Source organism: Rhincodon typus, chromosome 2 (assembly GCF_021869965.1).
Source record: "Rhincodon typus isolate 14 chromosome 2, sRhiTyp1.1, whole genome shotgun sequence".
Lineage (NCBI taxonomy): Eukaryota > Metazoa > Chordata > Chondrichthyes > Orectolobiformes > Rhincodontidae > Rhincodon > Rhincodon typus.
This window is the reverse complement of record NC_063333.1, coordinates 79,409,169-79,435,457: the sequence shown is the minus strand read 5'-3', so window position 1 is coordinate 79,435,457 and position 26,289 is coordinate 79,409,169. Positions and strand designations below refer to the sequence as shown.

Here is a 26,289-nt window from a genome sequence, read left to right as displayed (position 1 = left end):
CACAGATTTAACATCATAATGTCTATAAATTTGAACATGTAGTCATTTCTATATCAGAAAGGACAGGCATGAGGAATACAATATATTGATGTCAGGCCTCTGAGGCAGCAAGCAGCAAACATCAATGAATTTTTTGGGAGCCATCATCCCCAGTCACCTCACCACCACCCTCATAGTAACATGTATGTTTATCGTAGAAATTTAGAAGATAGGAGGCGGCCATTCGAGTCTGATCCGCCAAAGTGGTGAGCCTGTGGAATTCATTACCACAGGAAGTAGTTGATGCCAAAATATTGAATGTATTCAAGAGGTGACTAGAGGACTAGATATAGCACTTGGGGTGTATGGGACCAAAAGGTTACGGGGAGAAAGCAGGATTAGGCTATTCAGTTGGGCAATCTCCAGAATTTGGTGGTTAGCATTCAGGACATGAACCTTAAGTGGCATTTGTTCCTCTCTGGAGAGAGAAATAAAGTGACACACCGTGGATGAATTTAATGCACTCTGCCAGAAGGTTTGAAGGCGTATTTATTCCAGTTCCTCCCCTGCTTTACAAAGCTCATAATAAGTGGACGGTAGGTTAACAGCATTTATTTATACAGCACCATATTTGTGTTGCAAAATACTGCATTAAGAGATGGTTTACATTTAGCTCTGCTTTGCAAAAGCAATTGATTTAAAACAAACATCTTTTAAAAATGCCAAAAAAACTCTGCTTACTAAAATTGAAAGCATTTTCATGTTTATGTTTCAGTAATTTCAAACAAGTGACCAGTGTCTTTAGTAAAATGCCTGTGATTTACCAAAATGTATGAAGGACACATTAAAATAGATATCCTACCTCATGATACACAGAAGGTTTTGAAAGAGATGGGATCGTAAAAGTCTGCACTTTGCTACACCCGTCCTTATCAGCAATTTCCTGGAAAAAAATTTAAAGCTTTAATCCTGATTTAGGCAACAATTTGGTTTTCTAAACCAAATAATAAATAAACAAGCTATTCGCTTAGGGATTAAAAACATTTCTCAAATTCAGATTCTCATGAAATGTCATCAAGCTGAAATGTCAACGCTGTTCACCTTCTCAGACATGCAGCTAGACCTGCTGAGTATTTCACAGAATTAGAACAGTTAAAGCACAGAAGGTAGCCATTTGGTCCTAAGAGTCTGTGCCAGGTCTCCACAGGAGCAAACTTAGTTCCACTCCTGTATATTTCTTCACATTTCCATCACATTTTACCTGTTACATTTTCAAAAATAAATTTAATTCATTTCGACAATGCAGAACGCAGTAATTCCTGAAACTCATGGCAATCAACTATGTTCATGAGGCTATGAACAATTTGTCAATGAATTGGTCAGGACTGCAATCTGCAAACATCTCCTGTACCATGAATTTAATTTTAAGTAGATGCCAATAACAGTATTAATAATGATGCTAATATCATTAAACATTAACCTTGCCCAACAAAAACTACACAATTTTACTTTAGGAACAGTAAACCACAAACATTGTTAAATAACTTAAATGCTGGCTTATTTAGCAGGGCAGGTGGACAAAACAATAAGCCTTTTCCGTTTAAAGTTGTATAGTTCACCAACGATTGAAATATTGTATACAGGTTCACAAATGAACTCTGAATTATTTAAACCAATGTTGATTTTATATATACTGATGCAGCTGAACGTGCATACCCGCAATTTTCTGTCCATTGTTGCCTGAAATTCTCAGCTCTATAGAATCAACAATCTGGACTCTGATGTCCTGGAGTAAAGGTCGACTTTTAGTTAAAGCTACATTCGCTTGTAGAAGGAATTTGATAACCACTCCAATGATTTGTGGCTGCTTTTCTCAAAAGGAGGAAACAATGGTGGCAGGCTTCCTTCGATGGCAGTTAATTTCATCACTTACTTCCAATTTGGGATTGCACTGAATGTTCACTGTCTAAATTTAGCTTTAAGAAATTCAGACACCAAACGATTTTTGTTTTAAATATATGAGCCACTGTTACATAGGTTGTAACTTGACAAGTATATCCATTGGGCAGAAACAAAAGGACTTTCTAAATGTCTATGTCTTGCTCAGAGATCTTAAAACAAATTGCATTGTCAATTAATATATTATGGCAGAATATTTATTACTACATACCAAATTGTAGATGCCCAAGAGGAGTGCCTCAATGCAGCCACTACTGTGCATATCTTTTGTTATCACGGAAAGGTAACTCCACACAAGTTCAGGAAGATACTGTAACGTGAATCTTTTCAGCTCGACCTCAGTAGTGCGATAAAATTCAAACAATTGGTGGCAAACTGGCTCCAGCAACTAAAGTCAAAATAAAATGTGAACTTTTCCAGAAAATGTTAAGATAATTTTATGAAATAACAAGGACATAAGTCATGAAATCAATACAGCACAGTTTTTTAAACTTATGTTAGCACCCTATTCATCTTACAGAATCCTTGCATCCTTTGACTTTGGTAAACAATTAAGAGGTTGATCCTGAAAGCTCCATTTATTGTAAAGCAGTTGGCGCTTTCTTAGAGGAACAGTTACTTACAAATTTAGCACCATGACAAGTTCTACCTTGGTCACTTTTCTCACAAGAGCAGACCATCCTCATATTTAAAAGTTCCACTGCTTTAGGAAAATAACAGTGCTAACCAGACCGTTTGTAGATTATGAACAAAAACAGAAGTTGCTGGAAAAACTCAACAGACTTGGCAGCATCCATGAAGGAAAATCAGAGTTAACATTTCAGGTCTGGTGACCCTTTGGTCACTGGAGCCAAAATGTTGTCTCCGATTTGTTACCACCACCTTGAGGGCCATTGGGAATGGGAAAGTCTCAAATACTACAGTCCATCTAGTAAGCACAAACCTTCTAGATAGTGGAGATCATAGGTTTAGAAGGTAACATCACAGTAGTCTTGGCAAGTGCTGCAATGCATTTAGTCCCTGGTACACACTGCTGCCGCTTTACAACAGTTGCGAGGTTGGGACGCTAAATCAGCCTAGAACAGCGTTGAACTTTGAACACTTATCCAGGCAAGTACCACACTCCTGGCTTACGCCCCACAGATAGCCGACAAGCTTTAAGGAGTCAGGTGAGTCAGCCACCGCAGAATTCAAAGCTGTGACTTTTGTTTTTTAGTCACAGTATTTATATCCCTCATCTAGAAGAATTTCTGGTTAATTAAGTTGCAGAATATTGATGAGGAATTCTGCAATGGCAGTGCCAATGAAGATGAAATGGAGGTGGTCATTGCCTGTTACTTGAGGCATGCACGTTACTTACAACTTTTCAGTCCAAGCCTCGTGTTTTCTGGGGCTTGCTGCATTTGGAGAGAGAGACACTGCTCCGGTGACTGGGAAGTAAAGAGTGGCAGTGAACACTGTGCAATAATCAGTGAACATTTCCATTTCTGACCTTATGCCAGCCAATTTTACTCAAGCTTCCTTGATGCCAGACACAGCCAAATGATGCCTGGAATGAACCAAAATAGCTGAAGGCCAGTATTTATGACATGGAGGACCTTAGCAGGCAGCAAAAAGAGATCACAAACGTGGCATTTGTCTTCTGTGCTCATGTGCTGTGAAGTCTTCTTCCATTGGTGTTTAATCGTACATCATTTACAACTTAATGTGGTATAATTGCAGAGCTTTAATCTGATCCACTGGCAATGGGCACTGTTTAGTTCTTTTTCACATGCTGCTTCCAGTACCTTGTGTGTAATATTGTGCTATAACCTCACCAGGATGGCAACTCACTGAGATTTGACCAATCTCAATCTACATGTTTTCCTGGAAATCACACTGACAAGGTCACCTACTTTTAGATGGTTATGGTAGAGGAGAAATACGTTAGGCCATGAAATTAAAGTTGATTGTAGAACAATAAAAATAAAAATGAATAACCGTAAACCATTCCAGCTGTAATGAACCAACAATTTGCATTGATATAGGATGTTCAAGCTGGAACAAAACACCAAAGCATTTCAGAAATGTAAATCAGACAAAAAAGTGAAAACAAAAAGAAGAAATTTACGAGGAAAAGACCAAAGCTTTGTTCAAAACAAAATAGGTAGACTGGACAATCTCAAATGAAGGACAGCAAGGTGAAGGCAAACTTTAAAATGGACACACTGGGGGATTGGGAGTCAAATAACAAAGATAACTGAATTGAGGAGAATTGATGAATATAAAATAGAGTTTCAGACCAGCTGAAGTTTACAGAACATGGAGGATAAAGTCAACCAGGAAAGCACAGCAGATCAGCTGTGACAGGACTGAAAGCCAATATTAGAGATGGAAGCCTTCAGTGTTGAGATGAGAGGATAAAGGAACTAAAAGTACCATCAGTCTGGTTCAATTGAAGATAATGGAAAGGGAAAGAATAGAATTTGTAGCAAAGAAATATTTCCTGATTTGTATTCCTAATGTTCGAAGAAATGGCATGGCCAATTGACAGGATACAGGGCAGTCTGACATCAGAGACAGGAGTCAAGGGGTGATGGAAATCAGAATGTGGAGTCCACAGCATGCAATGGTATCACACTGCCAAGGGACAGCATGCAGATTAGGAATAAGGTCTAGCTAGAAACACAGCAGGAAGGGTCAGGCAATTTATCAGAGTAGTGAAGAAAGGAAGGAGGCCCAACACAAACAAACAGCAGGAATCAAGACAGAAAGATCCAAAAGGGTCTAGGTATTTGGCTCAGGATATGGGGGCAGAGCCAAGATGCGCAGATCTTGCAGAATTAGAACCAAAAAGGCCCACACTGAAAAGGAGGTGACAAGATTGCCTGTGTTGGATGTAACAAGAAAAAAGAAAGAAGAAATGGATTCCCAAAGACTTTGAGGTTTGTAACCAGAATTTAAACGATGAGGAAGTTGCCCTGCATAACCTGCATTTATATTGTGGCTTTAACGTAGTAAAGCATCCAAAGCCACTTCAGACATACACAAGTAACAATGAATGCCGAGCCTAAACAGGAAATAAGAATGGTGATCAGAAGCAGGACTTTTAGTCAGTCTTATGAAAACAATCTTACAGTTGGAAGAAACATGGAATATGGCAGAAAATCCAAAGCATGTTGTGCAAGTGAGCCTTATCAATTTTTATTTTTAATTCCTACCTCACTATGTGGCTCACAGATGACTGTGTATAATTCCGAAACCAGGCTACTCTTGCCTTTTAAACTTGAAGCATAGCTGGATATGGAGGTCTCAGGCAGAGTCTAAAAATCAAAAGTAAAAAAAGTCAGTTTTAAAATTACAAATATTGTGAAATGGATTCCATTTTAATTGTATTAAAAACAGGCTTTTAATTTTTTTTGAGAAATACATAAACAGTGAGAGTTAGTTAATTATGCTCCATCTAACTGCTACAACAGGATGTGGCCATATCCAAATCGTTCTGGTTTCACCACTCCACTTGAACAGACCACTACTAAAAACAAGGTTGCTAGAACTTGGTAGTATCTCTACATATAGTTCTAGTTTCCTAGCATCTAAGATGCCTAATGATCACAAATATAGCTGTATATGGAGACAAATTAGCAATTGCAAATAAACCACAATCCAGAAAAAATCAACACCATATAAATTGCTTCTGGATTAATAATCATATTAGTTAATGAGATATGTCAATGAGAGAAATTTAACTGAAGGAGTCAAACAAGTGAATGTTCAATAGAGGATATAAAATGCTCAAAAAATTGCACACTGCAATTGGTGATTGGAAAATTCTCTTTTTCCCGCATTTCTTTCAAACAGGTCCATTTAAAATGCAAAAGTATTGAATATGAAATACAAAAAGCAAGTTAAAATCACTCCTTTGAGTTGCAGGCCTTAAACCACAGTGCTTCCTTCTACACTAATTTCAAGATTTCATAATTCAATGTTTCTCCTCAATTCCAAAACATACCAACATTGAGCAGAAGTGTGGGTTTAGATAAATACTATTTGCAGTGCAGGATTAGGGCACTTTGGAAGGTAGCCAGAGAGATCCAGAAAACCTTCAGGAAGAATCCCTTTCCCATAACTAACTGACTAACCATTTCTGCACCCATTGGGAAAACCAGAGATTTACAACAAAAAAGAGTGAACAGACTGGTACGGTGAGATACAAACAGAAAAAAGGTGTAAGTGAGCAAGTGATAAGAGAAGAATGAAAAGATACAAAAGTAGAAAAGGAGATATATATATATATATATCTTCATCACATTTCCTGCTTCATGAATTTAGTTTGATCTAGGCCCTTAATTAACTTATGAACAACAATTTTCTTCTTCCTAAGACAACTTGAACAGTGTCATGTCTATCCAGAGTTTGAGCCAGTTCCCATGCAGTAGAATGCAACAGATCACCCACTTCATACTAAATGGTTTAAAATAAACTCTTAAAGAACTTTGAAAGTACTAAAACCCAGAATTATTTCAAGGATAAAAATCTGAAAATGTAGAATACCAGTATGGATCATCAACTCAACTCTGGAACACAAGAAATGCCAGATGACAAAAGAACAATAGGTACACAGTATACCTTGTATCATCACTGGGATTCTACATCACTGATCATGTTCTTGACTCAATCAATTGACCCAGACATGTATTTCCACTGTTGCAGATGTGATTTCAGGGAAGTACGTGGATGCAGAGCATCAGAAGGCAAGGTCATTACTAAGCAGAGGGCACTGGTGACACAGGCAGAAAGAGGGATGAGAAGCTTTCGCCAGGTTTTATGGAACAAAGAAATGAATTAAAACATAAGACGCCCTGGTGCTGTATGCCAGTGAGTATGGAAATAGACAATGGCACAGACGAACACATAAGTTGAGTCTGTTCTAATTAGAACAGGAGTCAAAGATAAACCTAGATGTGTTCAAAGTTACGTTATACCTCTGGGGTAGCACACTGAAAATCAAGCCCCACTACTCATGAAGTCATCACAAAAGTTAAAGATTTTATCAAGTACATAAAATTCCCCAGTTTACCGGCCTTTTTAGACCCAACGTAGTACTAAGTGTATGCAGTATCGTCAGCTTTGCTGTTTTTTAGACTCTTAGGAGGACACAAAAATATCCCATACCATAATAGTATTCTTAGAAAGGTAGGGGAGCTCTTATGACCTCATCAGTATTTATCCAGATAAAAACCTACCGTGCACGATACAGTTAACTGTACATATTGGTCACCGCTTAAATTTTTGTTGAGCTTTAAGTGAAAAGAAACAAACAAAATAGAATCTAATTGACCTGGTCCACAACCGTACCAAATTCAGAACCAGTTCTAGTTATAGAAATATTGTGCAACTGTCTCCATGTCAGAGACTGGTGCAAATGACAACATCATGGTTACATTCTATAGACTGATTAGTTTAAAATAAAAAAAAAAAAACACATTAACAGCCATCACATAAATGTAGGTTCCAACCCTAGATTTTGGAGGATCAACAAATTTAGCAGCAGGTTAAAACAGCACAAAATGAAAAATTGTGGCTAGCTAAGTGTGCGAGCCGAACAGAGTGAAATACACCGACTGTACATTGCATCTGGGAAAATAACATGAATAAACACCCTTTTTCAGTTCATAATTCAGCATGCTGTTTTTCCAATGTGCTTAAAAAAGTATATGTTAAACCTGCACTAATGAAGGTGACAGCCCAGCTCTTCTGGTCAGCAGTGTGGAATCACATGCCACGGACCAAGTTTAAAATTGCCCACTACTATTTTTATGCTAGAGCCTTTAGACTAGCCTGTGCCAGCACCAGTTCAGCAATGAGCAGAGAACATGGACTGGCATTGTGCAAAACCGTAGTTCCAGTGAAACCATCCCTCCTTTCGACAAAAACACACGAGGGGCCAAATTCGGTCTTCAGTTACTCAACCGCAGTTTCTAAACATCTCAGGTTCCCACTTGACTCACAAAGACAGCATCTGCCAATGTTCACACTCAAAAGCTTCTTATACATGCCCACTTCCTCGCCATTTCCCCAATGACTCAATGGTCATCCTCTCCCCCCAGTTCCTGGCACCACCCACCATCAAAACAGTCAACAACCCCCAAGCCCTTAACACTGTTCACACCCTCTCCAGACAATCATATCCGAGAACGTGCACCTTCTTCCTGCATCCAACATTGTCCAACGTGTGGGGGTGCATGAGAAGGGATGAATAATGTTCATCAACAAACAAAACATAAACCCAACCCCCATCCCACCAACAGCTATATTCTAAAATTGACCAAGTTAGGAAGTTGGGATTCTAGAAAATGACCTGGGTGAACATTGTCAAGAGTGCTTTGTACCACAGGTGTGCAATAACAGCACCAGATTTCCTCTTATAAGCCGTGCTCCGACAGATCTTACACGTGTTAAGAGCAAATCAAAAGTGAATCAGTGTCAAAACCAGGATTTCACAGAGACAGGTGTGGTATTGAAGAGTTCTGCTTCGAAAGTTAAGTAGTCCCCCAGAAGTCACAATGCCATTGCAGCCCTCAAAAATGAATACCTCAGGCAATCCTGGAAATTGTATTGTTTTTCAGATAACCAAACAGCCAAATACAACTATCCAAAAAGACATTTACAGAATACCAGGGAAAGCAGTTCCAACAGGAATACACAACAATGGAATGTTTGTTTTTAAAATCACCAGTAATGGAGCTAATTCCTAAAAGTAAAATCTCACATGGATTAGCGCACTCCAACCACATATCATAGAACTGCTGAAATTTAGCAAGTGAAGCACCTTAGGAATGAATAATCTTGCCGCAAAGAGATAGTGATGAAGTATGATATATTTGAACTTTGGTTAACCTTTATCTTAAAAGGAGATTTTAAAATAAGCTGCACAAGTCATTTGATGTTATCCACTGCAATAAAAATTGTAGGCCCCCACATCATCTTTGATCCTGAATTTCTCCTTCTAACAGTACTTCAATCCAGCAATTCCTCTTTTGATAATGCTGCCATTATAAAATGGAAAATTAAGCCAGATCCTATTCTGCACATTAGTTGAATTCAAAGCATGGCATTACAATGCAGGAAGTAAATACTTGATTATTTATGTACTACTTATTGTAGTTATTCAGCAATCAAAGCCTTAAGTTATTATCACAGGCAACAGCTTTCTTCAGCTGGTGTATTCCTTTATTGTGAAAGTCAGTTCTTACTAATCTGTTGTCCTTTATCTTCAAATCCTTCCCATAGTCAATTATTTAAAAGACGTCATTATTTAAAAAAAGGGAAAAAACACTCACCACAACACAATGCATTTTCAGTAAATTGGTGGGAAAAGAAAAGAAAACTTAGGATTATGCAAAGCTAAACACTGCATTAAAGCAATTTTGAAATGAAGTAATCTGACAAGTTTCAAGTTGATGTAATAATCATGTTAAGTAATAGTCAGCACACTACATGAAACCAGGACAACCTCAAATGAGTGGTTACTCATACAGGATATGAGCAAGAATTTGTTCTCTATTATACCAATATCAAGAGTTTGGGGATATGAAAGTAAAGTTGTCTGGACAAAGTAAACTATTCGCTCCAAGCATAGTCAGTTTTTGAAGTGCACCCTCCCAATCAATTTTCACTCTATTGGTAATTTCTACCACCTCAGTTTCTAGTAATTTGTCAGATTCCTCTTCCTTAGTGAGCACCAACATAAAGTACCCTAGCCTCCTATTCTAGCCTTGCCCTGAACCTCTAAGTGCACATTATACTTGGACTATAATAGGAACTACATCGCTTCTTACTATTTAGATAACCAGGTGATTTTTGGAATCCAGTTGCATTAACTAGCATGCCATTCTCATTCTGTTTGATCTTCTTAATTTTTCCTTCGCTCTCTTTTCAACTTGTATGGCCAGTTAGTGCTTCAAGAATTCAACTTTCATCCATAATATACCTTATGTTTCATCATATTCACTACCTCTAGTTCATGCAAGGAGTTCTGGGTTTGACTCCTGTATTTCTGCCTTGTGGGAATGTACCTAGCATGCACTTGAAATATCTCCTTAAATATTTATTCCTTTAAAACCTTGGTTTCATTTTACCTTCATAAAATGGCCTCTCATCCCTTGGAAGTTAGCACACTTCGAAGTCTGAAGTTCTACTTCAGGTCGTTTCTTGTTCTTCTCTATTATTTATCTAAACGTTATGAAACGATGATTGCCCATATTCACCATTCTCCTACAGCCGGTTGTTCCACCTGCTTTCATTCTCTAACATGAGATCTGGCACATCTTCTTCAGAATTAGACAGAGATGATGGTTAAGGAAGTCAACTTCCCCAGTACACTTAAAATTCTCTCATCTTTTCTATTAGTTTTTTTGGGTAATTAATACCTCCACTATACCATTCTTTACAATTCAATTCCCTACAAATTTCTTCACTCAACTACCTCCCTGTCGCCCCCCCACCCCACCGGAAGCCAGACTAAACCCTTGTTGCTTCTCAACATACCCTCATGAAGATCCTCTATTTCCAACATTAGTGTCTTCCCTAAATCAGCACTCATACCCTTTTCTTTCCCTATCTTTACTCAACATTAGGTGCCTAATCTTCACTATTTTGAAACATTATTTCAATTTTTACTACTGTAACCATATTTCCACATGGCTACTTGCATTTGTAACATTAAATCAGCATACTTTGCACATTTACACAAATGTATTCAAAACCAATTTTTTTGAATTCTCTGTAGTCTTCCTTAGCTGGTCATCTAACAAGGTAAGATCTCCTGCTAGCATTACCTCCTTCTAACACGGTTCTCCAGAAATTGCAAACAGCTGGTCAAAGCTATCAGCTAAAATGATCTTAGAAAGAAGCCCCCAACCCCACCATTTTAGAATCTTGTTATTACATAGATCAAACAATTAGTTTTAATTCATGCCTCTAGAGATCAGCTCTCTTATTCTTAAGATATTGCACCTCTTCACTTGACACCAAAATTCTCCAAGTTCAGCATTCAGGAAAAGCTGTACTTCATACATGTGGACACAGTGCTACTTACACATTAAGAAAAAAAAATAGTGACAAATACATTAGACTATTTACTTATTTAAACATTGGTACTAAAATAATGAGAATTGTACCTTAAACTCTGAAAGCCACTCCTCAACCACTCCTTTGTCTGTGGCCAACATCTTTCTACCTTAAAGTAAAAGCCAAAATTAGAATGACACTTAAAATAATGGCATTAACCTAATTGCTAGGTTAGAATAAGACATGACAAAAGGAGCAAAATTTGAAGAATTTTAAACTTGACACAAAACTGCTTGTCTTGTCCCATAATTACAGAATAAGTGCCTTATTGCTCCTTGCTTATTTAAGCTAATTTAATATTGGTAGGAACTAAACCAAATAGCTGCAAACATGTGGAGCTGGAGGAACACAGCAGGCCAGGCAGCAGAGGAGCAGGAAAGTTAATGTTTTGGGTTGGGACCCTTCCTCAGAAGTCAGACAGCACAGCAAAAACCGAAAAGTCAACACATTCAAACATCCAGAGAGAACAGATGAATATCAGATACCTGAACACAGTTTGCACATAAATGCAACTAATAAATTAAACAACCAAGGGGGCCAAAAGGCAAAACCTTGGATTAAGATAGGTGTGCAAGCACTAGCTGCAAGAAATATATTGTAACAAAATCAGTTCTGAAGAATTGTCTCAAATGAGTGTTAAAAGAGCCTTGGTTAACGTTACACCAAATTTTAGAAACTTGCACAAACATTTTAATAATTACCACAAAAGGTGAAAGGTTACTTTTCACTCATTACAAACAAATTAAATAATCCCAATGTATTCCTTGTAAATCTGTTACAGGTAAACCCTGCGATTTTCTCAAAGCTTTATGCATAATACATGCAGATAGTGGCAGATTTTAAGTGAATTAAAAATAAGCAATTTCAGAAACATACAGATTACAAAGTCCTTCTGCAGCCTTAAAATTAAATACAATAGAATAGCACATGGCATAAGAAAGCATGATTAAAGGTTATTTTAATGTTGCTATTGCTGTATCATGTGCTATCTTTAGTCATGGGGGTGGGGCAATACTCGTGGCCAAGAAAACCGAAGTCTCCAACAACGTTAATACTGCTAACGTTTTAAAACCGAGTTTTGGATGCCAGCCTGCTTCTAATGAGTACTTTATCTTTACTGAAGTTTGAAGTTGCCCAAGGACTTCAGAAACATCTTGTGTAATCTTCAGATTGACACTGCAGTTCGAAAACCACCCAGCTTTTCACTGCACAATTAGACAACTGATACCTTGTAATTACAAATCTCTTTTCATTCTACATCATACAATTAAAACTCTTACCTCAGAAGGATGAGGGAATATGCTGTTCAAAAAACCTGGGATTTCACTGAAGTGTAGTTCCAAAGAAACTTCATTTTCAAAAGCAGGTACATTCAGACCATTTGGTTCAGTTATCTAAATTCAGTCTGTCAGAAAGAAACAATTTTTGATTATAAAGTACATAAACTATGAATAAAAATACTTCAAAACTCAGTGCTAAAATGCATCTTTCACAGCATTCCATAAGGGGATAGAGTTTCGAGTGACTTTTCTGGAGTTAGAAAAAGTAGAGCAGCACATGGCCCTTCATCTCTTCCCTGCTCACCATTCCAGGGCCTTAAAACAGAAGTCTTCCTGCATGAAGCCGCATTTCACCTGTACCACCTCCAATTTGGTCTACTGCATTCAACACACCCAATGTGGCCTATTCTACATTAGAGAAACTAAACACAGACTGGGTGACCACTTTACAGAACACCTCCAGTCCACACAAGCACGAAGCCCAACTTGCCTGTAGCCAGTCATTTTAACACAGTATCCTGCTTGCATGCCCACCTGTCCATCCTCGACATGCTGTAACAGGCCAGCGAATCACAATGCAAACTGGAGGAACATTTCATCTTTACAACCTTCTGGACTTAATATGGAGTTCAACACCTTCAAATTGTGAACTCTCTCATTTTCTTTTAGCTTTATTTGTTGTATTCTCTGTCACTGTGGCCTCTCCCCTCCTCCCACTGGAATGGGACTGTCTGTTCCTTCAGTTCTGGCAGTTGGACACACCATTGTTGTGCCATTCTCACATTCTGGTCACTTTAATCGGAACTATTAACACCCTTTCTCCCCCAGCACTTCACCACTCCAACTACTGAATAAATGCTGTTCCCTCCACACCACATCAGCTCTGAAGAAGAGTCATCTAGACACGAAATGTTGGCTTACACTCTACTTTTGCTGCCTGACCTTCTGATTGCCAGCATTTTTTTGTTTTCAGTACAAGCTTCTGCATCTGCAGTAATTTGCTCTTAGCAAATGAACAGTTGTGTTCACATTTAAGCTTGTTGGAAACCCCATATATTCATACATGTGAACATGGAGGAGTAGGGACAGCTATTCAGCCCCTTGGGAATTCTCTGCCATTCACTAAGATCATGATTGATCACTTGCACCCTCAAAATCTGAATCTGCACCTCCCCCAATAGACTTTCAACCCCCTTAAATCTACCAGTTTTAAAAATATTCAAGGACTCCACTTCCACATCTTTGGAGGAAGGATTCCAGAGACCCAACATTGGGGAAAAACATTGCTCAATAGGTTTTACATTTGAAAATCAGGGGTTGCCAATGACAACTTCTGGTTCTTGCTTCTCCCATAAGAAACATCTTCATATCCATCCTGTCAAGCATCCTCAGAATCCTGTATGTTTCAACTGAGTTGCCACTTGCTCTTCGAAACTCTAGCAGATAAGAAGTCCAGACCGTCTAACCTTTCCTCAAAGCAACCTTTCAAATGTATTAATCTGGTAACCTCTGAACTACTTCCAAACACACTTTCTTTCAGGAAAGTGATATAAATAACTGGAACTGTGCACAGTACACCAGGTGCAAATCTCTCCAGTCTGTTCTATAACTGAAGCATTATCTCCCTATGTATACTCAATTTCCCTTGTAATAAACAGGGTCATTTTATTAGCTTTCCTAATTAGCTGTACTTACAGACTGAGCTTTTGCGATTCATGCACAAGGACAACCAGATCCCTCCACATCAAGACTCTACAACCTCACTATTTAGATTGTCATTCTTCCTTCTAAATTGGACAATTTTGCATTTTTCCACATTATATTTCATTTGCCACATCTGTGCACTTCAGCCACTTTATTTTTGTACCCTCATTCAATTTATTTTCTTAATCATCTGACAGATTAGAAAATTTGGCAGCCATCCTTCCATCTCTTCAGATTAAGTTTACATAAAACTGCAAACAGAGGTCCTAGCACTCATCCCTGTGGCACACCAGTTATTACATCTTTCCAACCTGCCTTGCAAGACACTTGCATCTCTATTCTGCTCCCCATTAGCTGCCAATCTTCTATCCATGACAATATGCTACTCCTACTGAGGCAGAGCCCACTTGATAACAAATAAGCAGTATAAATTGTTCTTGAACATTTACTATTCTTTGATTCTGATGAGCACGAGATGAAAAGCTTAGACTGCACCCATCTTTTTGCTGAAAAGAGGATCTGTGATGGGCAATGGCAGAAACATTTAACATGATTTAAAAAAGAGACGACGATGTTGGAGAAAAGGTGAAAGGCGGCAAAATCAGATAGGAATCAAAGCATGTTTACAGGAAATACAAATGGTAAGGCAGGTGGGAATGGCGTATCCAAAAGCCTAAAGAGTACAAGGCTGTTCTCAGAAGTTATTGAATTTCAGGTCAATTCCTGAAAGCTGAAGTGGTGCCAAATCAAAATTTGAAGTCGTCTTGTACTTCATTAGAACAGTATGGGAGGCAGAGGACATAGAAGTCGGGGTGAGTGTTAGTCTCAGAATTAAAATTACAGGTGGTTATCAGAAGCTCATGGCCATACTTGCAGACTAAACAGGATGAACTGCAGAGTAGAGACAACACAGTGAGAAGCTTGAGGAACACAGCATGCCAGGCAGCAGAAGAGCAGAAAAGTTGACATTTTGGGTCTGGACCCTTCAGATATGGGGAGGGGGAAGGGTACTGGGATGGCATTATCTCTGAACTGCAAAAGTAGTCACCCAATCTATATTTGGCCTTCCCAATCTAGAGAAGGCAGCACAGAGAGTAGGAAGTGCAATATAGCAAGTTGAAGATACAACTAAATTCAAGATTTACCTAGACAGAATATTCAGGGATTTCTTGCTCAGGAATGCTCTTGTATACGAAGCTGGCATAGCAAAGGGAGGGGGATGTCTCCAAGTTTTCATCTTTGTTCACCCCAAGGATCAATCTAGTGAACCTTCTCAGTACTGGCTCAAGTGCAAGTATATCCTCACTGAATACAAAGACCAAAAGTGCACAGTACACCAGGCTGTCATGACTCAAGCCCAGTCATTCCTAGAGTCATCACAAAAGTTACGATTTTAGAAAACAAAGTTCCCTCAGACTTTGATAGTAATTCTTGGTCTGTGCATTCTATTTCAGAAGTAATTTGACTTCAGCTACAGGTAATCAGCAATAAACTGTCAGCATAAGACGCTACTAATTCAAAGTAATTCTATTGAATCATTTCATGTACAGATGTGAACTTTATAATTCTTCTACTGGCCAGCACATTGAAAAAAAAACAACTGAAACAGTTACAATTATTTTTCTCTAGATGTTGCTTCCACAGTTTGGGCAGAAACACAAGGTGGCCAGTTTACTTATTACAAAGTCTCTGACCTCAGATGCAAGCTGATTTTCTTCAGGTTTAGAGCTAGTTTGACTACAGAAAACAACAGACTGTTCTTGAGGTAGGGAGAACTGAACACTTCCTTCTCTAACTTGTTCCCAGGTCCAAGCTGTTCAGTTACCAGAGATGCAATCACAGATTTCAGCAGGCAAAAAAGGTCTGTTATTGTTAAATTGGTCACTAGTCCATAGATCAAGTAACTTCTTGTTGCCTGGAAAAGCTGCATTTGTATACTCCTTCCTCCAACTGACTGGAGAAAAAAAAAAAGAATAAAGAGTAAAACTTGCTAATAAATATGTACCAGTTCAACTTGTCTGGTATACCCAAGAAGAGTGCTCCAGTACGTTAATTTCCAAGAATGAGTTTTAATAAGAAAAAAAGCTACTTTCCCCTCCTCTGGAATCCAGATCATTTGCAATTTAAACTTCAATTACTGCTTGCTCAAACAGTTTACACAATGCCTGCAGTGGATGGCAAGTTACTTGCTTTCAAAAAAAGTTATCCTTTCAAACAACAACAAAAAATAGAAATTGCTGGAAATGCTCAGTAGGTCTGGCAGCATCTGTGGAGAGGTCAGTTAACATTTCAGGTGCAGTGAGCTTTCCTCAGAACTGACAGTTGCTGGGAAAAAGTTGGACTTTATGCAGAAGCTAGGGTGGGGGAGGGGGTAAAGAGTAAGTGATAGGTGGAGAGCGTGCCCAAGGACAGAAGAACAATTGGACAAAAAGAGTGGATAACAGTCAGCCTAGAAGAATGACAAGCTACTAATGGGCACTAACAGCAAACCACGTGATAACAAGGCATGGTGTGGGGCGGTTGGGGTAAGGGCATGGGAAAAGGTGCCTCAAGCTCCAAAGTTGTCAAACTCAATATCGAGTCCAGAAGGCCATAGAATTCCCAATCAGAAAATGATGTGCTATTCTTCCAGTTTGCACTGAGCTTTGCTGGAGTACTGCAACAAGCCTGAGGCAGAGATATTGGCCAGGGAACAGGATGGTGTGTTCAAGTGGCAGGCAACTGGAAGCTCGGTCTTCCTTACAGACAGAAAGGAGGTGTTCTGCAAACCAGTCAACCAGTCTACGCTTCGTTTCCCCAATGTGGAGGAGACCAATTGTGAGCAACAAACGCGGTAGACTAGATTGAGTGAAGTACAGATAAAGTGCTGCTTCACTTGGAAGCTGTGTTTGGGCCCTTGGATACTGAGGGAGAGGAAGCAAACAGGCAGGTGTTACACATTCAGCAGTTGCAGGATGGGCCATGGGGCTTTGGTAGGGTGTTGGGAGTGAAGGAGGAATAGACTACTGTGTCCCAGACGGAACGATCTTTGCAAAACGCTGACAAGGGAGGGAAGGGGAAGGGAATGTGTGTGGCGTGGGCATCCCGCTGAAGGTGGCAGAAATGGCAGCTAAATGATCCTCTGGATGTGGATGCTGGTGGGATGATAGGTGAGGGCAAGACAGACTGCATTGCTGTCATGGGAGGGAAAAGAGGGGTTGAGGATTGAAGTGCAGGAGATGGGTCTCACCTGGCTGAACGCTGTGTCAACCTATGGTTGAGGAAGAAGGTGGATATTTCAGAGGTCCCTTTGTCGAAGTAGGCATCATCATAAACAGATGTGATGGAGAAACTAGGAGAGCAGAATTGGGTCTTTACAGGAAGCAGGGTGTGAGGATATACAGTCATGGTAACTGTGGGAGTTAGTGGGTCCGTAGCAGATATTGGCCATGAGCCTATCCCCAGAAATGGAAACAGATGTCGAGGAAGGAAAGGGAGGAGTCAGAAACAGACCTGGTGAAGGAGAGAGTGGGGCGGAATTTGGAAGCAAAATTGACCAACTTTTCCAAACGAGACAGGGAAGCAGTGCCAACAATATCACAAATATCCCACCGAAAGAGTGGAGTGGGGAGCCAAAGTAGGAATGGAACAAGGAATGTTCCACGTACCCCACAAAGAGACAGGCATAATTGGGGCCCATGTGGGTACCTATAGCCAGCCCTCTGACCTGAAGAAAGTGACAGGATTTAAAAGAGAAATTGTTCAGGGTGAGGACGAGCTCAGCCAGGAGGTGGGTGGAGGAGGGTGGGGACAGTTCAGGCCTTGGCTCTAGGAAAAAGCAGAGAATCCCGAGACCTTTCCAGGAGTGGGATGGACATGCAAGTGGATTGCATGCCCATGGTAAAGAGGCTGCAAGAAGAGTCTGCAACTAGAAATTCTTAAACTAAAGTGTCAGAGGAATCATGGGTGTATGTGGGATGGGACTGGACAAGGGAAGAAAATAAAATTGATTTGAGATAGGAAAGGATGAGTTCGATGGGGCAGGAGCACACAGAAACAGTGGGTCTGTCCTGGCAGGCCTGTTTGTGGATTTTCAGAAAGGACGTAGAAGTGAGCTGTGCGGGGTTGGGAAACTATCAGCTTGGAGGCACCAGAGATGAAGTTAGTGACCACAGTGGACAAAAACAGCCTGATGTTCCACGGTGGGGTCATGGTCCAGGGGGAGATAGGAGGTACCCGAGAGCTGGTGCTCAGCCTCTGCAATGGAGCAGCCAGGCGACAACAGCACCAGCCTTATCAGCATGCTTAATTACAAAGTCAGGTTGGAGCTAACAGCACAAAGTGCTGTCAACTTCACGTGGAGATAGGTTGGAATGGGTGAGGTCAGAGCAATTGAGGCGACCAATGTCGACAAGGGTTTGGTGGGGGCGGGGGAGGGGGTGAAGAGAGAGAGAATGTGTGTCTGGTGGGGGCATCCCGCTGAAGGTGGCAGAAATGGCAGCTAAATGATCCTCTGGATGATCATCCCACCATTGACAGTTCTCTATGAACAGATCAAGTGCAGTTGGGAGGGATCCAGGTGGAAGGAAAGCAGACCTTTCAAATATTGGTTTTAAAAAGCTCTTGCACATTTTAATCCAGTTTTCAAAAAAAAACTGGAAGTTAAAAAACCTATCAACGCATGGCTACTCCCAAGAAAAAAGGAGAAAAAGCACCACCATCTCCACATATCATTCACAGTTTGTGTATTATCCCAATCAAACTTGATACCTGGAAAGCCATCTCACACCACATTTTCCTGCTTAAATTGAAAGCCTATACAGGTATCAAAATGCAAAAGATGACTGCACATATGCAAATTGAGTGAATAAACAGGAAAGGCTATAGGGATAAGCAAATTTGTTGAAATTTTATCTATCACGACCGTGACTGCAAAAATCAATAGTTCTTGCAAAAGATAGCAAAGCCAGGGAGGAGAGACACATTAAATCAACACTTGTTGCTAACCATTTTTCCCCTTTGCACAACAAAGCAACAGGTTGTTTGAGATTTAACTGGCTGCTCCAGAATCAGTTCAGGAAAAAGACTAGACTCCTGTTTATAACCTCCCATTCCATATCAAGTTAATGCACTCAGCAACAATGCTTGTACAGGAGCATGCATGGGCAGAGCTCAAAGTCCATTAAATCACAAAATAAATTAATTGGACATTGTTTTAAGTATTTACTACATAGCAAATATTTTATTTAAAAATATCAGCAACACCATTCTCTCCAGTTTGCAGGTTATCATTCATTCTCCCCCAAACCCAAAATCAATGGTGTAGTTCATAGCAAAGTGACATTAAACTATTAATTCCCCCATATCCTTTAAAATAATTCATTGATTGATAATGAATCGCAAAGATTTGCAACCCTAGATTTGTTAAATTAGTACAAAATCTTTTAAACCTTTTAACAAATTACATACCATCTACTCTTAAAATGCTTGGGTGAGTTCAGTTACATTACTTTCTTTTATTTCCTATGAAGAAACTCCGTTTGGAGTGACTCATTTCTGTCAAGAAGGAACAGATCATAGGGATGGGCCTAGCCACTGATGCCCGTAAACAATGAACAAGTATTTTAAGAGAAAAAAAAATCAAAAAGGTATTAAGATAGATAACATCAAATATAGGGAATAGGCAAATAAGCTTACAATGTGACGGCACAAAGGACATTTGAAAACCATCAAACCAGCACGTCAGAAATGGTCATTTACAAACTGCTCATTTACAGGAAAAAAAATTCTTCCCAGCAGCCATCTTTGTTCACATAGCTCACACTCTACTACTGCAAAATAAAGCGAGATTGATAAATCATTAAAAGCTAGTTTTGTAATTGGATATACAATCTCAGACATTTTTCCATTAGACCACTAATTTGCTGAAAGGCATCGTGAAGAGACTTGAAAGTCTAATGTTCTGGGAACTGAATACTATGTAGCTACTGGGTCATTTAAATAAAAGTTTGGCAGCATTACTGACCATATATTAAGTGGCCAGGCTTTGCAGCTTTAAACTCTGAATCTGAAAGAAGAAGTTGAGAAGGCCTTGTAACTACAGTCTATAAAGGGGGAAAACCTTAAATGAAAAAAACTGTCACTTTGGAATTTTAAACAGAAGTTGCATTCAATGAAAATTAGTTACATGTTACTACATTGATGTCAATAACTGGAATTCCAATTCACATATTCTAAACAGTTTGGACAGCTGTATTTGTGAAAAAGCAAAATCAAAAACAGTGGAACCAAGGTCAACTTCAATTATTCAAAAGGAACGATTTAACAGCCATTTATAAATACTTAAGCCAAATTTTCTGATGATTTGATAAAAAGATGTTAAATATAATTCATTCGATCTCTTCACGGAAGCTTAAATATTTTTGAAAGAGTTCTGGGAACCAGCTTGGGAATCCAATCATGACAGATTGCGGAATTTTAAGTTTCAGATGTTAAATCGAATTCAATTCTAAACATTACGGTCCAGATACTCTAGGCGCTGAAGTATTTCCAATTCAGACTCGAACTAAAACAGTGGTGATATTGTGCTCATTTTGCACTCCCTTAGTACAATAACAACTGGTTACTAAATCAAGGCACAGACTAATGCTTCAGGGTCATGGGTTCAAACCCTCATCACAACTCATGGAATCTGAATTCAATTAACATCTTGAATTGAAACGGAGTTCTGAGGAAGAGTCACCGGACCCAAAACGTTAACTCTCTTTCCTTCAGATGCTACCAGGCCTGCTGAGCTTTTCCAGCAGCTTTGTTTTTGTTCCAGATTTACAGCATCCGCAGTTGTTTCAGTTTTCAATCTTGAATTGAAGTCTGGTCTTGGTACTAGTTCCAAAGCATAAAGCAAGCTCAAGGGGCAGCCCCCTATTTTCCACATAGGCGGTTTACAATCTAAAACAGTCTCAATATTGAATTCCATAACTTCACCAGACTACATTATGTCCGATTGTTGTCTTCCTTACATTCATACCCGTCCCCCAGAGCCACGTCTTGCTTCCCACCCCAATACAACGTAGGGGAGCACATGCATAAATAGCAATCATTTTCATCTCTTTCTAATCTTAAACTCAAAAGTAAGAAGCCAACCACTGAAAATGAGCTTTTCTAACTTCAGTTTTGAGCAAAACTGGCTAGTGAATGGTCAGACTGCTGACAAGTTAGGATATGTATTCCACGTTAACATGTCATTTAAATCAAAGTGACTTTGAAAATTTTGAAATAAGTAGCTCCCATGCCCTCGTGGCCACACTATGGCCTGGCATTGAAACTGAGCACAGAATACATTCAGATGCAAAACACATGAAATAATTTCACAACAGATGAGACTCAAAGCAGTCTGTAGTGGCTGCACCAAGCCTGGGCCATTATAGATTCTTAAAACTATCAGATACATAAAAATAAAACCTCATTTTGAATTGAAACGTTTTAACAGCTTGAATGCAGATCATACAAAAACTAAGATGGGCTAGAATTTGAAATTAAAGAATCATCGGATTATTCAAAAGTATGGTTGTGCAGAAACTGCACTGAACTGGTGTTTTTGCCTCTATTCCACCCATAATTATGTTACATTCTCAGAACCAAATATTAAGCGCTAATGTTTGGAGTAGTATGCCATCACCAATCCTCCTTTCTACCCTGAAAGGCCCTCTAGCATCACAGCAACAGATGCTACTTGCTGGAGAAAATATGAATAGCAAGGGATAGTTTTAATCCATCACCTCTGGATTGTGAATCCAGTGAATTTCTGCTGTGTCCCTGTAGGCCACTGGGTCTGCGAGACTATTTAGTCAACAGTCATTAATGCTGGACCACTAGTTAGTCACATGAAAATGCACTTGTCTTCGCAAGAAGTTTCTTGCGGGACAGCAATGGGAACAGAGACAATGAGGGCATGAATCTTCATTGGCACATTTCCCCAATCAAAGCTGAACGACCACCAGATAAGCTGGGACTTAACGCAGTCTCCAACATTAATCGTTTTAGAACGATTACCTTTTGCAACAAATTCTACTGTTCATTTCTGCTGAGGAATTTCAACTCTCAAACGTGTTTTTAAACTTATTTAAATGCATATCTCCATAGCTGAATCTTTTAGGATAGCTTGAAGTAGCAGTGTGGATAAAGGAGAACCAGTAGTTTTGAATTTCCATAAAGACATTCAATAGAGGACCACACAAAAGGCTACTTAAGATAAAAGCAATTGTCTTGGGGTAGTAATGTTCATGTGGATTGAGGATTGACTAATGAATAGAAGACAGGATAAGGATGGAATTTCCAGGATAGCAAATTGCAATTACAATTATTATAAAGAAAGACTTTGATAATGGAAGCAAATGCACAATGACAAAACTAGGTAAGACAGCAAATAGTTAGAATGTTAAGGAATCTGCAGAGGGATATATGTAGGTTATGCAAATAGAAAAGAACTTGGCAGATAGGATACAGTGTGGGAAAATGTGAAATTACGCACTTTGGCAAGAAGAATACAGAATTCAAATATTATTTACATGACCAAAGATTACAGAAAGCTACAGCATGTAGGTATTTGAGGCTTCTTGTGCCTAAATCACAATAGCTAGCATTCAGGTTCAGTGGGCAATAGGATGGCAACCAGAATGCTGACCAATGTCTTCTCACCACTACCCACAACCCTCCAGTTAGATGACTGGTGGTGATTTATCTCTGATGAGAAAGCAATCCTTAGTCACCCAGACTGTGGTGACTTTACTGTTCCAGGACGGATGGGGAGACGGGTTGCTTCCCCATTGAGTGTAGGACCAGAGGGCATAATCTCAGTAAGAGGGTGCATAAATTAACAAATGAGGATTGAGGGTAGTGAACCTATGGAATACTTCACCAGAGTGCTGTAGAGGCTGGATTACAAAGTATAGATGCTGAGAAAGGCAGATTTCTGAATTAGCAAGGGTTATAGGAATTGGCAGCAAAGTGGAATTAAGGATCAGATCAACTACATCTAAATGAATGGTGAAGCAGAATTAATGGCCTACTGCTGCTCCTATGTCTTAATTACAGTCCCAAATACTAAAGTACCACTGAGCTCCCCTTTCAGTCCCAAACACCCCGTCCCAATAGGGAATGTATTATGCAAAAAAAAATTAAATTGCTTTTCGCGTTTCAACACATACCCAAGAAACAAGTTTGGCAAACACTATTTGACTAGAACTGCATGCATTTGGTGTGATATCCTGGGAACTATATTATATGGTGCAGACTACAAAGTCAAGGACTCTATTTTGATCTGTTGATTGCAACTCTACAGTATCTCATGTTAGACGTCAAATCTATTAATACTCCCCAAATCTATTACAATTTCTCCCTCTTAGCCAAGGCAGAGAGGTCTGCTATTTTTTCTTCACTTATCATACTTTGCACTTCTGAAATTTCTACTGCTGCCCAACTTCAAAATTCTAGCAGTTAAATTTATGTAGTGCCCAAAAGCAGTAAGCCTCCCAAGATGTTTCACAAAAGCATCACAAAACAAAGCATGACAATGAGTCACACAAGGAGACACCAGACTAGAGGCATGCTCCAAGGAATTCCAAAAGAAAAAAAGCAAGACGGAAATGTGAAGGAAGGGTACCAGACAGATTACAGCTTTTGCAACTGAAAGCAGGGAGAGATCAAAAGTGAAGCAAACATAAAAGTGTAAAATGTGCAAGAGTCTAGGACCAGAGACATCTTGAAGAGTTGCAAGGCAGAAGAAAGTTAAAAGGGTGCCAGAGGCTTCTGAAAACAAGCATAAGAATTCCAACTTAAAGTTGCTACCTGGCCTAGGAGCAGCTCACTGTCCACCATGAGATAGAGGAATGGAAACAGGCAATGAACCGTGGCACGGGTAAAGTTCCAAGTGCAAAATAAACTCCCCTGCAGTCTCACTTTCTACCTTTAAGGCATGCCTTAAAACAGCTTCTTTGGGTTGGACTGTTTTCACATTTAACTTGGTGCACTGCAACCCATGACTTTAAAGTCTGGCATAATATACTAACCTGATCATTTTTCAGCAAATTACCAGGTTCATTGTGCCCCTAAAGCAGCTGCCACAAAAATAAGCCCCGATTCATTTCACATGCAATACTTCCATTGATATGAAGTCAACAAACAGTATTTCACATGATAAAATGTGTTTGCTGTTACACTGTACTTTTAGATCATGAATGCATAACTTGGCATAAACCCCTAGTACAAGACAAAAGAAAGAATGACCCCATGGCTCTTCCATAATCTATTAAGGTTTCTAAGATAAAGTTTCATAACATTTAAAAAAATTAAAACATTTAATCTAATAATGAATGGCAATCTTGTTGACAGAGACAGCTATTGTTGGCTTTGTTACCAATTTTACAAGAGAACTTTACAGCTGCCAAGACTAGATTCAGTGCTGTTGGCTGCTGAGAGAGATTACTAATCAGGAGCACAACAACAAATGATGTCATATTATAAAGGGCATGTTTTTTCTGGGCCTGCAGAATTCACATTTTTCACAGCTGTACTAAATTGATTTCATACACTGCTATAAAAATTAGCAGCAAGTCTGCTAACACCAATAATGCTTGTCAAGTGAATATCTGCCCTGGTAACATGCACTGCAGAAAATGCAAAACTCCAAGCATAGCATAACAAAGGAATACTCTTGTGTAGGAGTAAGGTTTTAAAATGTTTTGTTGAGTTATATTTCTTTACTGGCAAAAGACTGACATTTGACCACAAGTTAAATGACCATCCTAAACTTTCGTTTTACCAGAATTTAATACAAAGGCTATAAAAAAATTTGCATTGTATAGATTTGCTTAAAGTGGAAAAGCTACAAACATTCAAAGTTAAACAACGAAGATCAGTTATTACTTATGCTTTGAGATGTATCTGAAAGAACAGTAACATCAATTTAAACCATATTAACTGCCTAAAAGGTACGTTATGGTGTTCTGATGAGTGGTCATAAAGTGAAGTTTACAGCTCATCATACCCAAGAACCAATTGTGCAATGAAATAGAAAGCAAGTACTGTGGATCAGAAATAAAGAAAAAAAATGAAGTGCTAGTGCAGGTCTGGCAGCATCTCTGGGGAAAGAAAAAACAGTTAACAGAACATAAAATTGTACAGCAAAGGAACAGTCCCTTTGACGCTCAAATGTTGTGTTGCACGTGACGCTAAATTTAACTAATTCTTTCTGCTTGCCCTTAGTCTATATCCCTCCATTCATTGCATATTCATGTGCTTATGCAAAAGTCCCTTGAATGCCCCGATTGTATCTGCCTCCACTACCACCACCATCCCTGGCAGCATGTTCTAGACTCGTACCATTCTGGGTAGGAAAAACAACTTGCCCCCCACATCTCCTTTGAACTTTCCCCCTTTCGCCTTAAATGCATACCCACTCGTTTTACTCACTTCAACCTTGGAAAAAAGAAAGATTCTGACTGTCAACCCTATCCATGCATCTCAATTTTGTCGATTCTATCAAATCTCCCCTTAGCCTCCACCACTCCAGGGAAAACTACTTGAGTTTTTCTAGCCTCTCTTTACAGCTCGTATCCTCCAACCCAGGCAGCATCCATTTTCTGAAGAAGGGTCCTGACCCGAAACGCCAGCTTTCCTGCTCCTCTGATGCTGCTTGGCCTGCTGTGTTCATCCAGCTCTACACCTGGTTATCTCAGCATCCTGATAAACTTCTTCTGCAGCCTCTCCAAATCCACATCCTTCCTATAATGCAGCGACCAGACTGAATGCAATGTTCTAAGTGTGGCCTAACCAAAGTCTGATATAGCTGCAGCATGATATCCTGACTCTTGCACTCAATTCCAACCAATAAAGGCAAGCATGTCACACATGCATTCTTTACTACCCCATCTACTGGCATGGCCACTTTCAGGGAGCTATTGACTTGAACACCAAGATCCCTCTGTACATCAATGCTGTTCAGGGTCCTGCCATTAATTGTATACTTTTCCTTAACATTTGATCTCCCAAAGTGCAGCATCTCACACTTACCTGCATTAAACTCCATCTGCCATTTCTCCACCCATAACTGCAACTGATCTATATCCTACTGTATCCTTTAACAATCTTCTACCCTACTCACAATTCCACTGATCTTTGTATCGTCTGCAAACTTACTAACCCATCCTTAACTTTGAATCCATAATAACTCCTCAGTTTAGTTCCTCACTTTTCTTGAAAACACTATAAAAACTACCTC

The 26,289-nt window shown here is 39.4% G+C and overlaps 1 protein-coding gene across 4 annotated transcripts in view; it reads right to left on the bottom strand.

The window, feature by feature from the left end:
- Positions 1–26,289, bottom strand: part of fam126a (family with sequence similarity 126 member A) — a 60,316-nt gene that overhangs the window by 32,104 nt on the left and 1,923 nt on the right. For 3 of the 4 annotated variants that reach the window (XM_020525303.2, XM_048612743.1, XM_048612728.1), the window contains exons 2-6: positions 12,330–12,454; positions 11,100–11,158; positions 5,139–5,240; positions 2,150–2,326; positions 842–922 (exon numbers count right to left, since the gene is read on the bottom strand). In XM_020525303.2, coding sequence (XP_020380892.2) covers positions 842–922; positions 2,150–2,326; positions 5,139–5,240; positions 11,100–11,150 — 411 coding nt within the window. In that variant the 5' untranslated portion in view covers positions 11,151–11,158; positions 12,330–12,454. The remainder of the gene's footprint in view (positions 1–841; positions 923–2,149; positions 2,327–5,138; positions 5,241–11,099; positions 11,159–12,329; positions 12,455–26,289) is intronic. The other variant, XM_048612737.1, reaches the window with a different exon arrangement.